At 38.6% G+C, this 15827-nt stretch overlaps 3 protein-coding genes across 3 annotated transcripts; 2 read left to right on the top strand and 1 right to left on the bottom strand.

The window, feature by feature from the left end:
• Window positions 1-2817: 2817 nt before the first annotated feature.
• Window positions 2818-4179, top strand: LOC106417048. The gene has a single exon (XM_013857912.1). It carries the CDS (start codon window positions 2818-2820, stop codon window positions 4177-4179), a length of 1362 nt encoding a protein of 453 aa, XP_013713366.1.
• Window positions 4180-11974: 7795 nt separating this feature from the next.
• Window positions 11975-13074, top strand: LOC106416433 (probable zinc metalloprotease EGY1, chloroplastic). The gene is made up of 4 exons (XM_048777325.1): window positions 11975-12095; window positions 12174-12224; window positions 12303-12370; window positions 12644-13074. Exons 1-4 carry the CDS (start codon window positions 11980-11982, stop codon window positions 12709-12711), a joined length of 303 nt encoding a protein of 100 aa, XP_048633282.1. The 5' UTR covers window positions 11975-11979; the 3' UTR covers window positions 12712-13074.
• A 21-nt stretch (window positions 13075-13095) lies between these two features.
• Window positions 13096-15489, bottom strand: LOC106416432 (PHD finger protein ING2). Its single transcript, XM_013857307.3, has 8 exons — window positions 15058-15489; window positions 14893-14964; window positions 14613-14827; window positions 14376-14439; window positions 13698-13942; window positions 13569-13607; window positions 13353-13485; window positions 13096-13282 (listed from the first exon to the last, which is right to left on the bottom strand). The coding sequence occupies exons 1-7, from the start codon at window positions 15101-15103 to the stop codon at window positions 13375-13377; spliced, it is 792 nt and encodes a 263-aa protein (XP_013712761.1). The 5' UTR covers window positions 15104-15489; the 3' UTR covers window positions 13096-13282; window positions 13353-13374.
• Window positions 15490-15827: the final 338 nt, after the last annotated feature.

Raw genomic sequence — 15827 nt, 5'->3', positions numbered from 1 at the left:
GCAGAAACAAATTGCTATAGTAGTTTTAACAATAACAAATCAAAAACGCTGTTAATAAAATAAATAATAGCATTAAAGACATGCTATTAAAATTTATTTAATTGCATATTGAAAAGCGCTATCGTAGCGGAAGAAAAAATAGCAACGCTAAAAACCGCTATGTAATGTCATTTACCTATTATGACGGGCGATGATACAGCGCTTCAAAAACTGCTATCGTATCGTTACATAGCGTTATTCGTCCGCTATAAAAACACATTTTTCTTGTAGTGATATTCTTATCTATTCTGATACTCTTCACCTTGATGGGCAAAGTCGAAAGTACCCCTCTCTACTTGACCAATCAAAACTCCTCTCTACTTGACCAATCAAAACGCTCCTCTACTTGACTAATCAAAAAAAATAAAAAAAGCGCGCGATTTCTCTCTCTCTCTCTCCTATCCAGGTGGATTTTCTTTTTAGTTTTAATTTTTCTCTCTCCTCCCCAATTCTTCTCCAGTTTGGCTGCGAGCGATGAGGAGAGAATTTGCGAGCGATCCTTCAATTGTAAAGGAGACTGCGGCTCGCTTGGATGCGAGTGCTGATCATTGTGAAATTGATCCCCAACCCAGGTCAAATAAACTTCAGGTAAAGCATTATCTTGGTATGTTTCTTATAACCCCATCATAGTAGAGTCGAATGGAATGCTGCTCGTTTGGTTGGGATTGTTAGACAGTACAGTAGATTTCGAATATTCAATTAGAGGAGAACGGGGAAGTTTGGGAGTTGAATTATCAACAAGAAATGTCGGGAATCAAAGCTGAATTACGGAATGAATAGGGTGAAACTGATAGACTATAGTGTAATTAGGTGAAACTTTACTCTTGATAAAAATGTGTAAAAAGGTATAACTTAGTATTACTTCAATAGTAAAACTGTATAACTAAGATTAACTTTAGTTGTATAACTAGATTTTCACCCGCGCTTAAAAAGCGCGGGTCTATTTTTGAAATTAAATAAATTATTTTTATATAATTTATATATAAGATAATGTATAGATTTGGGTACATTTACCCGGATGCACTAAATCGTATCAAACTGAAAAAAACACAAAATTAAACTGAATTTCATAAATAACCGAGCATATCATATATCTTTGAATAGTATCCGAATTAAGGATCAAATGAGTACTTAAAATTTTAAAATACAAATAATATACCCTATTAAACATAACTAAACCATTAAAAGTACTATTAATGGAACTATATGTGGTAATGATCACTTCATGTGTAAACATGTGAATAATTTGTCATATATTTATAAAAATTTATTGTTAGAGTAATTATGTAATAAATTATGAGAGAATAATAAATGAGTTCATTTAAATTATGTAAACTATTTATATACTTAAAGAAATATAAAGTAAGACCAAATAAATAGTTAAGTCTAATGAATTGGCCTAACAACTTTGTTTAAGTAGATTTTTTTAGATTCCTTCTCTTTTAATAGTATTGATTTTTATTTGGTACAACAGATAATGGGTTATTCTTCTACAAATATACACTTTGACTATGATGGACATTATGCGAAATCTGGAGATGATTATGAATGGATTCCAAGCGACGGTCGTTTGTATGGAATATCTTTTAAGACATCATCATTGGATGAGATCACTTATTCATTTTTGAAGGAGAGGATATGCAAGAAGAAGAGCATAGATCCGTGTTTAAAGAGGCTGAATCTGAGTTACATTCCACTGGTAGTAGAACCTAAGAGGCAATCATATATTTTGGATGATGAAGATGTGTTTGTGTATCTGACATCAGTGGATAAAGAGGGAAGAAGAAGTATTTTGCATGTAGAGGTCATCGAAGAAATGGAAATGGTTCCAGTAATAGAGCAACAAGCAGTAGTTGAGAAAGAAAGCTCATATGGTGGGAACTATAGTGAGGTTGCGAGTGGATTACCCGAAGTTGAAGGTAATCCGGATGCACTCACACTATTTACTTGCATTGAAGAAGCAGAACTATATCTACTGGGGGCTGAACGGGTGGAGAATGTTGTTAATGGAGAAGCCGAGGAAGGGAGCAAAGCCGAGGAAGGGGGCAAAGCCGAGGAAGGAGGCATTGGCTTGGACAATAGCGTGGACAATGAGGGCGACGTGGATAACTCTATGGGTGTTCGTCCTATTTGGGACTATGTTGAGCTCCCACGTGTTGCAAAAGAAATTACAGTGGTTAAAGAGTGGGAAGATGGTTTGGGTATAGAGGTATTTCAAGAATTTCCGTGTAAAGAAGCTGTGAAAGATATTATTGATAGAGCATCACAGGAGAACTGTTTCGGAATCAGTATCTCCAACTCGGACAGGAGTCGATATGTGGTGAAATGTCGGGGAGCAGCTGAAGGTTGTAAATGGGGTGTGAGAGCTACAAAGATAAATAATTCTGAAGCGTTCTCGATTAGAACATAAATGAAGATGCATTCATGCTCTCGCGCAACTTCAAGTACTGGAGTCAAAAGGAAAATTACACCAAGATGTGTTGTAGCTATAGTGCATAAGGATTATCCGGGACTATATGAGACACCAACTGCGAAAACCCTGGTCAGTCTGGTGGAAAGGAAATTGGGTGTGGAAGTGTCATATACGACATGTTTGAGAGGAAAAAATCAAGCTGTTGCGGATTTGCGTGATGATCCCGAGAAAGGATACAAAATATTGCCTTCTTATTTGTATATGTTAGAGAAGGTGAACCCGGATACCAAAATAAGTTTGTTACTGGATGAACACAAAAATACCTATTTGTCGCGTTGGGAGCCTCCATTGAAGGGTTTGAATACATGAGGAAAGTCATCACTGTGGATGCAACTTTCCTGAAGACTGTTGAAGGTGGTTGTTTAGTTATTGCCACGGCTCAGGATCCAAACTTTCACCATTATCCAATAGTATTTGCTGTCGTTGATGGGGAGAAAAAAGAAAGTTGGAATTGGTTTTTTACGACGCTAAAAACTGTTATACCGGATTCGACGGAATTGGTGTTTGTTTCAGACAGAAATGAAAGTTTGATAAAAGCTATTGCTGAAGTATATCTGATGTCTAAACATGGGTATTGTATCTGGCATCTATCGCACAATGTGAAAGTTCATGTCAGACAAGGCAGGGACGAGGTAGCAGTACAATTCAGAAAAATTACATGTCTTTATTTAGAGGCTGAGTTTGAAAAGCAGTATGAAGATTTTAGGGAGATGTATCCATCGTGTGCTAGGTATCTTGATAAAAGTGTCGATGTCAAAAAGTGGGCGAAGTGTCATTTCCCCGGTGCAAGGTACAACATAGACACCTCTAATTGTGCGGAGTCTTTGAATGCGCTATTTGAAAAGGCGCAGTCTTTATTGCCTATGCTTGATACAGTTATTGACAAAATGGTTGAGTGGTTCAACAGACATAGGAAGGATGCAGCAGCCGGACCGTCGTCTCGAAAATTGGTGCCTTTAGTGGAGAACAAAATCCATGACAGAGTACCGAAAGGTTCAAGAGTAAAAGTAACTCCGCTAAACACATTTCAGCTTGAATACAGTGTTATTGGAGCAGACGGGAAGACTTATTTGGTGGATTTGCACAAGAAAACGTGCAGTTGCAGGAAGTTTGATATAGATAAATATCCATGTAGACATGCAATAGGCGTTGTCATTAAGTGTTTGAGGCATGATAAACCAATAGAGTGGAGTGACATGTATGATTTCATCTCGCATTATTACTTCATTACAGTGTGGGCTTTGGCGTATAGAAGGACTGTATATCCAGTCCCTCATATGTCTGATTGGATGGTTCCTAAAAAAGTCGCGGATAAGTGTCCCTTACCTCCAGAGTACGAGAAAAGAAAGGGAAGACATCAGGAAAAAAGATTTCCTTTGGCAGGAGAAAGTCGGCCCTGTCCCCGTCGTAATAAGTATATCCCGAATAGGAAATTGGCTAGCTATTTCAACTGCTCGCAGGGAACTCAAGGAATAGAAGGATCACAAGGAACACAAGGGACTCAAGGGACTCAAAGGACTCAAGGAATACAAGGGACTCAAGGAACACAAGGAACTCAAGGAACACAAGGGACTCAAGGATCACAAGGGACTCAAGGAACACAAGGGACTCAAGGAACACAAAGAACTCAAGGAACACAAGGGACTCAAGGATCACAAGGCACTTAAGGAACACAGGGAAATCAAGGAAAACTGATGGGGAAGAGGAGTTGATTGTGAGTTAAATCTTTGAAAACTTTGTGAAAACATGCGTTAAATGAATGTAAAACTTTGTGAAACCTGATTAAAGTTATTGCGAATGATGTTTATACAACATGGTTAAACTTGTGTTATGTTATTGTTGATTTGGAGTAATTGATGATTTAGATTACAATTGCGATTACATAACTTATTCATGTTTCAGGAAGATGACGTAACTTACTCATCATATATATTCTGAAATCCGGATCACGTGGAGTAAAAATTTTTATAATCTGGATCACATTTTCTATCAATTGGAAAGGGAATACATCATTATTAGGTGTGTTTTTTGTATACACTACCTCGTGGGATTAGAAAAGTTACATATTTCACCAAATCAATTTTTCTTCTACATTAGCACATCTCACACGTTGATAGAAAATAGAATATAGCTGGTATAACCATAAAATTAATCATCTAAGTACAGTAAAACAAAAAAAACGCAAAAAACAGAAAAGTAAAGCTTTAAAGGTTTTTGTATAGCTACAAACTAAGTGAAACTCGAAGCACGAAAATCCTTTACAAATTTTCCCACCCATTTTTTTCGAATTTTGACTTTCCCCAAAATCGATGGTGAGTCGATGTAGATGTGTATTAAACCCATTGTTTTTCTGTTTCCTCCATTATCTCGTACGAATCTCTCTCTCTACTATTCAATCTCTCTCTAGATTAAAAAACTCCTAGATTTCTCGATAACTCAGAATCATGAATCATCCAGACGAGGAGTATAGGCAGATGAATGCTTAGAAGAGAGACATCAACATGCTTGGCTTCGTGGCGGATGCCCATTGTGGGATTTCGACCAGATGCCCGTGTGGGGGGGGGGGGGGGGGGGGGGCGGACAATCATCAATGAGGTGTCTCGGGACCCGAAGTATCCAACCGATTTTGATACTTTACCGGGGAGAAAATACTTCACTTGCAAAAATTTTGAGGTACTCGTAATTTATGGATACTTTCGGGTTTTATGTGCAGTTTTTGATACTTTCCCGTTTTACGTGTAGAATGATGGCTTCCTTTTCCGTCAACCATGGGTCTTCGGAGTCCAGGAAGAGGTTGAAAGGTTAAGCAAGCGTGTGGATGCGATGGCTGCAGAGATTTCTGAACTGAAGTATAATCTTTTCCGTCTGAATCCCACCACTCCATGAGATGCGGCCGGTCCATGACATTAGTCTACTATATGTTGTTGTTGTTGTTTGTTTGAAATTCTGTTAGCTTTCGGATGATGTGAGATTCGGATTATGTTCCTCTTTTATCCAATCTCTATCTTATGTATTTATGTTCACGACGTTAGACTAAGTTGAATGTGAAACTTACTAAAGTTTCCCGTACTCTCTCTCATTCACGATTTAAGAATTACGTTAGATTCACGAAGTTAGACTAAGTTGAAAGTGAAATTTACTAAAGTTTCCCCTACTATCTCTCATTCGCGATTTAAGAATTACGTTAGATTTACGAAGTTAGACTAAGTTGAAAGTGAAACTTACTAAAGTTTCCCCTACTCTCTCTCATTCACGATTTAAGAATTACGTTAGATTTACGAAGTTAGACTAAGTTAAAAGTGAAACTTACTAAAGTTTCCCCTACTCTCTCTCATTCACGATTTAAGAATTACGTTAGATTTACGAAGTTATACTAAGTTAAAAGTGAAACTTACTAAAGTTTCCCCTACTCTCTCTCATTCACGATTTAAGAATTACGTTAGATTTACGAAGTTAGACTAAGTTGAAAGTGAAACTTGCTAAAGTTACCCCTACTCTCTCTCATTCACGATTTAAGAATTACGTTAGATTTACGAAGTTATAGATAACATAAGTCTTAAATACCATAAGTCTTCAACAACAACAAGAAAGTCATACTGGAATTCAAAGTCATACAAACCGAATAGAGTTCAACCACATTAAAACTAACACATACGGATTTCACTCCGTCTTCTTAACTACCTCCGTCTTCGATTTCTTCTGCTTCTTCTGATTCTTCTGGGCTGTGTCCTCCTCAGCTGGTGCCTTCTCAGCTGGTGCCTTCTTAGCTGCCTCCTTCTCAGCTGGTGCCTTCTTAGCTGCCTCCTTCTCAGCTAGTGTCTTCTTAGCTGGTGCCTTCTTAGCTGCCTCCTTCGTCTTCTGCTTCTTCTGCTTCTTTGGACCTGTGGTCCTCTTCTCTTCTGCCTCCTCCGCTGCCATGCTTCTTGTATTAATGGGACTCCTCACATTTTCGCAAACCTTTGCCTTTTTCAATGGAACTGCTTCGTTTCCATCATCTTTTATCGACCTCTTTTTCTTCGTCTTTATAGTCCTTGCCTTCTCAGTCTATGCCTTATCCTTTAAATTTCTCTCGACCTCGTCAGCATGTGCATACATCTCTGTATCATCATCATCCATGTCAACATCACCAATACCATCACCATCACCATCACCATCACCATCATCTCTCTCCGACTCCTTATCACCACCATCATCTCTCGCCGACTCCTTATCACAACCATCATCAGTCTCCGACTCCTTATCACCACCATCCTCTTCCTCCGACTCCTTCTTGTCATTACCATCATCTTGGTCCGACGGATTGTCACTACCACTCAACCTAAGCCTTTTCACTTCCTCTTCTACAAGATTTAGCTGGTTAGACAATGAAGTGACTTTTTTGTTCACTTCCTTCATAGCATCTCGGACTGCATCTCGGACTGCATTCAGAAGCCGACCTTCCATCGTTTTTAAAGCCTTAGCTCCAGTAGCCTCTACCGAATTTGCATGAGCTTGACCAGATTCTGCATTATTCGATGGTCCTCTGATAGCATTGGTGGGACCTTCAATCTTAGCTGTACAAGCCTCAATATCGATGTCGAACTGCTCTTCAAAGAAAACTTGTTTCTTTCCTTTCCGTATTTTCTTCGTCCAACAATCAACTGCTACATCATCGGCATCATCGGCCCAACAACTTTCCTTGTCCATCCCTATGGTTTTCAGAAGTTCCTTCTCAGCTGCTGTTGCTATCAAGATACTCTCAATATCCTGTGGCAAAAACACATAAAACAATAATTTCCTTAGTTTCACCAAGTTTTCATAAGTCTCATAAGTCCCTTCTCCTTAAGTCGACGAGATTCTAATTCGAGTACACATAAAACATCAATTATCTTTGCATTATTACTAAGTTTATCGTTCACAACATTCAGACTGAATTCCTTGGTTCCACTTTTGCGTTTGTACTGCATCTTGCACACCCGCGGGCAACCACTGCGTGCACCACTCACATTTTCTCGGAAATGGTTCCTCAAGCTTAGAATTGCCTCAAAGGCCAACAACTACGAACACACAACAAAAAGACATTAACATCAATTAAACAATAACACAACTAAGTAGAAGAGAGCTTAAGAATACCTCCAAAGGGATAGGAAAGCTTGTAAAAACCCAACTCGTCGGTGCAACCCCGTTGCATTTCTCCAAGAAGCTAAAGACATCCTTCAAGTTATGTTCGAATGCATACCGTCCCAAGGGAACGTTACACACGCATCTAGGTCATCAACAATAGTCACGAAGAAACTGTCCACAGGTGATGCTCTCTCACCACTCTTTCGGCCACCAACGAGGATGATGGCTAAGAAGTACATAGCGGACATCTTCTTACGATCCTCAGATGGCTTTGATTTCATTGTCAACATCTTCTCTTCCAGGGCAGCGTATGTTACCTTTTTCCCTCCAAAATACTTGTTCATGAATGTTGTACCACCCAACCTCTCATGGTTGGGGGGATACTCAAGGCAGTATAGTCCAGAAATGAGTCCTAATTCTCTGAGAGAGTATCGGATTGGGACGCCATTAATGACAAACCATAACTCATACTTCTTGGCGGAACAAGCTGATCGCAAAACGAGAACCCACATTCCCATCCACTTCTGCTTTCGGTTTTTAATATGGAAGAAATGTTGGAACTGTGGGTGCTCTATGAACCATTCCACCTCCTTCTCTTTCAGGATCGTTTGTATATTACTTATCGCCGTGTCAATGTAACATTTTCCTGAAAGCTTTAAAGACTTTTGATACTGGCTCGGAGGAAAGTGAAACTTCAGCGGTTGCATGCCTTCTTCTTCGTCATCTACAAACTGCACTCAAGTGAAAACCGGATCACGTACGACATCTTACAACAATCAACATATAGTTTCACAGACTTGGACTTAGTTCAGCAATCACTCACTTGAAGTTTTTCTTGGTTTCACAAAGTTCGTACATATATATTGTTGCAGTTCAACCATTACAAGTTTCACTTTGTTTCTCAAAACTACACTAACTTCAAATTCCACTTAGTTTTCCACACTTATCTAATCTTTCAAATCATCTACTCGAAAAGTTTTCAATTTGAATACTTACCGCTGCATGCGACTCAGTTTCATGTTGTCGTACCAATTGGATCGCCCTTTCATCAGCTTCTTCGTCGTTTCTTCGGGGCTCCATTTCCTCTTCCCCTTCTTTGGGCTCATTCTCTTCTTCTCCGGCTTCCTTCACTTTTTCTCCTTCGTCTCCGACTTCCTTCTCTTTTTCTCCTTCGTCTACTTCTCTTGATTCCTCCCCTTCATCTTTCTTACTTGATTCCTCCTCTTCCCCTTTCCCACTTGCATTTTCTTCGCTTTCATCTGCATCTCGGGGACTTTGGTCGGTTCCCGGGGCGACAGATTTGTCGATGGTCCTTCGGTTTGCTTCATCTCCGGAGAATGTAACCATAGCGGTGTCATCTCCTCCTACACTACTCGAGCCGTCTTCTTTTGCCTTCGGATCGTCTCGATTCAACATGATTTGGGTTTTGATTGTCGATTGAGGATTCACGATTGAGTAGGGTTTTCAGACTTGTGGAGAGCGAGACTTGTGCGAAGAAACAGTGAAGAGACTCTGTAAGGGGGAGAGAGATTCGAGGGGAATTCAATTTCTGGAAGTGGGTATCTGAATGTTTTGGGTCGGTTCTGGATAGTCCATAGGTAAAGTTGTAATCATCTAAGTTTCTCTTGGTTTCGTTGTCTTTTACTAAATTTTTGTATTTAAATAAAGATCTATTAATTTCCAAATCCGGTCAGTTTTGGGTAGGAGTATCCCAGCTCTTTTTTTCGGGCAGGAGTATCTGAGCGTTTGATTCAAGTCGTTGGGATGAAAATCCATCTTAGTGATATAACCGCCTAAAATCACTCAAAATGTATCGTTTATGAGAATGAGCCAAAACATTGAGATAAAAATTCCGCATACATGGGGTGGACGTAAACAACGATTCATCAGAATTGGAATAAATCTCGTATACGTCTTCCTGGAAAGTTAATAAACTAATTTCTGATCAATGAAGAATTATTCATAAAAATATTCCTCCCAAAAATTTAATGAGAAAACAAAAAGAACTAAACATTATTTTACAAGACAAACTTTCGTAAAACAAACTTTAGAATTTTTTAGAGAACATCTTTCATAAAACAAAACTAAACAGGTTTCTACGAAACAATTTTGCGTACGCCGTGCCAACTTGAACAAAGATACATAGAACAATCTCTGTATATTTCTTCCCGGAAAAAAAATAAAGAGATTACTGTCCAAATAAGAACTTTCCAGAAAAAACATTGTTTTGGAAGATTTTTACGAAAAAGACAGCATTTTGAAACAATTATCAGTGAAACTAACTTCTGGTAATTTTTATGGAAAACCTTTCTTAAGACAAAACAAAAAAGTTTTATAAAATAATCTTCCATAAAACTAATTGTGGATGTGTAAGCGTTGTAACCTAATGGTTAAGGTTTAAAGACTTCTACACATAGGTCCGGGGTTCAAACCCCAGACTATGCAATTTCATGCAGATAACAGGAAATTCAGGTTTCAAGTCCCGCACAGAGGGTTTACAAGGAATCTTCAACACGGTGCAAGTAAATCTGGTCAGAAATAGATCTTCATAAGACGGCTCATATGATATAGTTAGGCGTAGATCTCCATAAGGCAGATAGTATTGTCGGTTGTCGAATCGTCTATGTAATATTTCTTATAAATGTAATGTCATAATAAATCAGCTTTATAAAAAAAAAAACTAATTGTGCAAGTTTATAGAAATTTCTTTTTGTCTCCTTCCAGTTTTTGGCGGACTGGGCCTTCTTTATTTGTTAGCTTTTAACTTGAAAATGATTCTATTAAAATCAGGCCGGGCATTGATAGAGGTGCGAAGCCCACCTCCAACAGGACTTTCATGTCTTTCTTTGGTATTTTTCCTCGGCAAGAGCATCATGATCAAAGTGTTGACTGTCCCCATCAGTTAGAAATACTTCCTCAGCATGATAAACCACTTGGAGTTTATCAAAATCCAGTTTAGCAGTATCTCTCGGAGCATCCTTATGAGCTCGCCTGAATATTTACCAGAGTAGAACCGCCATACAGATCTCGATCTGGCCTTGAGAAAATAACTATTTCCTTCCCTTTTCCCAACCATTTATGGATCGACGATATTTTAAGTGAGGAACAAATGAAGAACAAGAAGCAAATCGGAGGAATCAAACAACCTATGGTGGCAGATCGGAAAATAAAAATATAAAGGAGAGTTTGAGAAAGAGTACCTTTTAAACGCGGAGAGAAGTGAAGTAATGAGGACGAGATCCTCTATTTATAGTGAAATGGAGTGATTTCCAAAACGGGATCATCATTAGGTCTATATACCCTAAAAACGGTGGTACAATTCCCGCCTTTCTAGGAGCAACGATTCCACATCCTGGAGAAAATTGTTGCTCGGTTTGTACTAAATTGATTTCAATCAAACCAAATTAGCTTGGTTTGGTACTGTGTTGAACCATGGAGCCTTCAGTATACCAGACTGTGAAAGATGTTGATTAAGTTCATTTAACTGGGAAGACGTTGTCGAGTTCTTTATTTTTAGGACTCAATTCCTACAAATTCATTGAGATCGTTTGTGCCGCTCACATGTGAACTGGGGAAACTTAAAGTTGGAGATTGATTACATCCCTCAGATAAGGCCTACCAAATTAATTGATCAACTCGGTCCAATTGACGATAGTCGGCTAGGGTTACACCGACTAAGATAGAAAAGGGTAAAGACGCCGAGTGTATAAGGAGAAGGCATAGTGACGAGAGAGATTCATTTGAAACACACGCAGCTTGGCATTAACCAGGGTCTATACTTCAGTTTGTTCTTGCCGATTTGACTCAATCTATAAAGTCTGATCGTCTCTTCTAATTGTAATCGCTTCTTTTATCTTTAGTAAGACGATTTTCAAATAATCTACCATTCAATTTGAGCATACCTTTGGTACTTAGTAAATTACGATTAAACATTGTCTTGGGAATTCTTTTGTTTTGTGTAAGTTTCAGGTTCTATATATTTTCAACACTAATGTCGGTTATGTTTGTTTCTTATTCTTATCAACAGTACTATATCTGGTTTTCTTATTTTTGCAAGAATTAGGCCATTTCTTTTTGCTGCAGTTCCAAAGAAAATAAAGCTTTGCATTCCTTACCTCATTCAAAACATCACACTGGGCAGCTTTGGTGCAATCACACAGGTGATCATGTCCTGCTGCAACTCCTTCAGGTTCCAAGCAGCTTTAAATGCATACTTGTTCAGTTAAAAGTGAATTGTTTTGAGTAACAAGACTATTGGCTAATCTAGTTGCGCTGTTTACTTGAGTTGTACAGTGCACGTCAATTCTCCCACATTTCGCTACCTTGTCCATTTGTTGGAGCTGCACTCTCAGTGTCCATGTTTGATGTTGTTCCTATCTACAGATGCTGATGCAGCTAGCGATCTGGTGCAGGTTCCGAGCATGTTATACCAAGGTATCTTACTTCTTGGACTCATCGGTAGAGCAACTCTCGGATATGCGTAAGCTTTCCACAGCTAGCGACTTTTCAACCTAGACGAAAGTTTCTTGACTCCAACATCCGTTTCTATTGATTGCAGAGCTTTGCATGCTGCAACAGTTTCTATCCAGCCGCTTCTTATTGCTGGGTGGTAGCGTCTAATGCCTTGACTCATGCCCTATTAATCAATTGTGAAAAAAATCCCTCACTTTGAAGTTTCTATATTTAGGTGTGGTTTAACAACAACGGCTTTTATATATGCTTCCTGTTGGATGTTTGGATGGAGGAAGAGCGCAGGTACCTATCTTATATATGGAACGGTGTATATTCTATTTTAGAACTAGAAGCCTAATGTTGCCTTGTATAATTGCTTTTTCAAAATGCGTATCATGTTTCTTGGTTTGGGAAACATGCACTGATTACATTTGGTTTGTCAACCTATGTAATTCTTGGACTAAGAGTGTTAAATGTCCCCGCCATCTTTTGATATATTTGACATGTGTGATGCTTGGACTGAGTGGTATGTTCAAATATGCTATTTATTTTCCCTTCGATTTTTCTACTTTTCAGCTCGGCAGCCCTTTGGCACTTCCTTGGGGACTCTACGTGCTAATTTGCCAGTTACAAAAAAATTCTGAACTCTGCAACTTCGAATGTTACTTTTTTTTTTGGTCAAACAAAGAAGATGTTTCTTAAAGAGTACATTGGTTTTGAACGGAGAAAACCAGAGAAACCGTGTCTGAACGTTGTGACCAAGATTGGAACGATGTGGCCAAGATTGGAACGATGTGGCCCTGACGCTCCTGCCTGTATGAAACGATCTCGCAGAAGTAGTAGGCATAGGGCTTGTAACCACATTTTGATGATTGTCGTTGCGTATGTAAGCAGATGTTGTAGTTAGGGACAATCAGAGGCAATTTTTCTTGGCATTATTTAGACTGCCAGATATATTGAGTCATGTATGTATGCTGATGAAGAAGAAGAATTTTAAACTTGTTGAATTGTTCTTTTGCTCGACATTATATTCTTCAAATATTACCTCTCGATTTGTCTCCAAAGTCTAATTCATTGTAACAGGAAATGACAGAGAGTAGCATTTAGTATTTGCAAAATTAGGATTAATCCGAGGTTGTATAAAACATGACATGATTGCAATAAAAATGGAGATTCTTCTAGAAGAGAAGGTACCAAAGAAGATGTCATTGCCACCTACGAGACGCAATGCAGATCTCCATATTAGACAAAAGAAAAAACTAAGGGGTTACGACAAAAGTGCTACCTTGTCACAAGTAGGAATGATACTAATGTGACTGTGGGAGGAGCCTGCAGGTAGGGCAATACCATTTCCCTTTGAATCTGGTTTCGGGGGTAAGACCAACGCATGTATAGTGAAACCATTCACCTCCTTGACACTATGGAAAGGGAAAAACGATCACATGGTTTTGTAATAACTAAACATGAAGTGGAAAATAAGATGGTAACAGAGGAGACTCACATTCTCATTGTCACAGGCAATCATGTCCCCAAAGGACACCTGAACAAAAGAAAAAAAAAATAACAAGCGTTATTTAAAGACCACAACCAAAAGCATCTTGCAGAATTTATATATATATATATTCAGGACCTGATGGCAGACACAGTAGGTCGGTTCGTTTGGATCGATTGGCTGCTCATCAATAGGGGTGAAGTCTTTCCGATGGCTTCCTGGAGGAGGCATGAGCTCGAAGTCCCTGTCACGATCCCACTCTCTATCTCTGTAATCAATCTTCTTAGGCTGAGGTGTGCCATAAAAAGACTTGCGCTTTTCCTGCTTAGGAACTATAGGTAGTGGAGGAAGAACAGAGGGCTCGTCTGTTGGAATCTTCCCCTCTGATAGAAAAATATCATATTAGAAATAAAGAGGACCCCGACAATGAACAGGTTTAGCTACTTCTTTCATATTCACTGGACGAGGCATAAAAATAAGGCTTTATTTATGATTTAAGGGTTTAAGTGTCCCCATAGCTTAAAACAAATTGCAGTGCCTTGACGATGATCCAGAAGAAGTTTACAAGAGACGGCAATAAAGTAAAGAGCCCAAACACGTATGTAAAGGTGACCCTTTAAAACAAGATGAACACAGATTCCAACACTTGGCCTAACTCCTCAATTCATTTGGTTATTACCAACCGACAATTCTCAATCAATCCAGCTCAGATTGAGTCACAAACTAGGAATAAATTGAGCCTGTAGCCATTCTAACATGAAAAGACATAGTTCTAACCGATTATCCTTGAGAAGACAGTAATTAGACATGACATACCTTGCTTCAAATCTTCAGCAAAATTATTGAGATCTTCATCAAGTCGTTTTAAGTGACTGTCAATCTGCAACCGGAATAAGCATAATAGTCAGCACCGCAATTAAAAATTGGCTGAAACATCCAACAGGAGTTAAAATCCAAACGTCCACCATTTTCGAAATTCTGATTCGAATACATGATAGAATTCTTGTAAGAGACAATAATAAATCATAATTGCAGGGAAATTATGGAGCTTACAAGATCATAGGCTTGCCGGGCCAATAAGACCTTCTCCGTACACAAACTCAACGCATTTTCCTGGCTGGACTCAATCTCTTTACGCATTTTTTCAACGGTTTCGTCATCATCAAGTCCAGTGTTGTAATGATTATTATTGCCACTGCCCTTCTTGGAACTTTGTGAGGCAAGCCCTAAGCAATACTTGGTTTGCTGCCTCGTCTGGTTTATGAGCGCTTCAAAACCACAGACAATCAGCAATTCACGAAAACAAACACACTAAGGGTTTATCGATCTTTACATTGAGATCTCTCGTCCAGTTCGCGAACTGTATTTAGCAATCTCTGAAGCTCCGCAGGGAAAGTGCTGGCATCTACGGGAAAAAAAAAAGAAAAGAAAATTGAAGCCCTAAATCGAAACGAATCAGAAAAATAGAGGATTGGAGAGAAGAAATTTGGGATCTTACACTCGAGGTAATCATCAACGTAAACTCCAGTTCGCGCTATTGCCATCTTTTGTTCACCTTAGGAATCAGACCCACACTAAAAAAAAAAAAAACCTAAATCACAAAACCTCTTCCTCTTTTTTATTTCCCCTAGCAATCGAACGAACAGAGGGGACAAGAAACACGAATGAACCCAAAACTACAAACCCTTGAATCCTAACCTCTCTTCTCCAAAAAACCTAAATCACAAAACCTCTTCCTCTTTTTTATTTCCCCTAGCAATCGAACGAACAGAGGGGACAAGAAACACGAATGAACCCAAAACTACAAACCCTTGAATCCTAACCTCTCTTCTCCAAAGATCCCCGCTCCCGTTTCCAATTCGGGGTAAATCTGATCTACCCCACAAACTCTTCTAATATTTTCTTATATGCCCTCTTAGGAAGTGTCTTCTCTTCTTATGTAAATTCCTCATAAACCATTTAGTATTTATCTAATCTATTAAAAGAAGAGTACAAAATTATATTATCCCTTAGTTTTCCACTATATTTACAATGGCATACCACTGAAGTTATTAATTAACCTAATTTTTAGGATTTTTGTCTTTTTTCTTCAATTAATGTATTTCCAAAATCAAATTCTAACTAAAAAATCATGGCAACAATAATTAATAAACTAACTTTTAATATTCTTTGTCTTTTCCTTTTTTATTATACACTAGGTTCTGGTCCGCGCTACGCGCGGATAATGTTTCAATATTTTTTTTGGAAATATTGATTATATTTTAAAAT

The sequence above is a fragment of the Brassica napus genome, chromosome A4 (genome assembly GCF_020379485.1).
Source record: "Brassica napus cultivar Da-Ae chromosome A4, Da-Ae, whole genome shotgun sequence".
Lineage (NCBI taxonomy): Eukaryota > Viridiplantae > Streptophyta > Magnoliopsida > Brassicales > Brassicaceae > Brassica > Brassica napus.
This window is presented reverse-complemented; position numbering and strand designations above follow the sequence as displayed.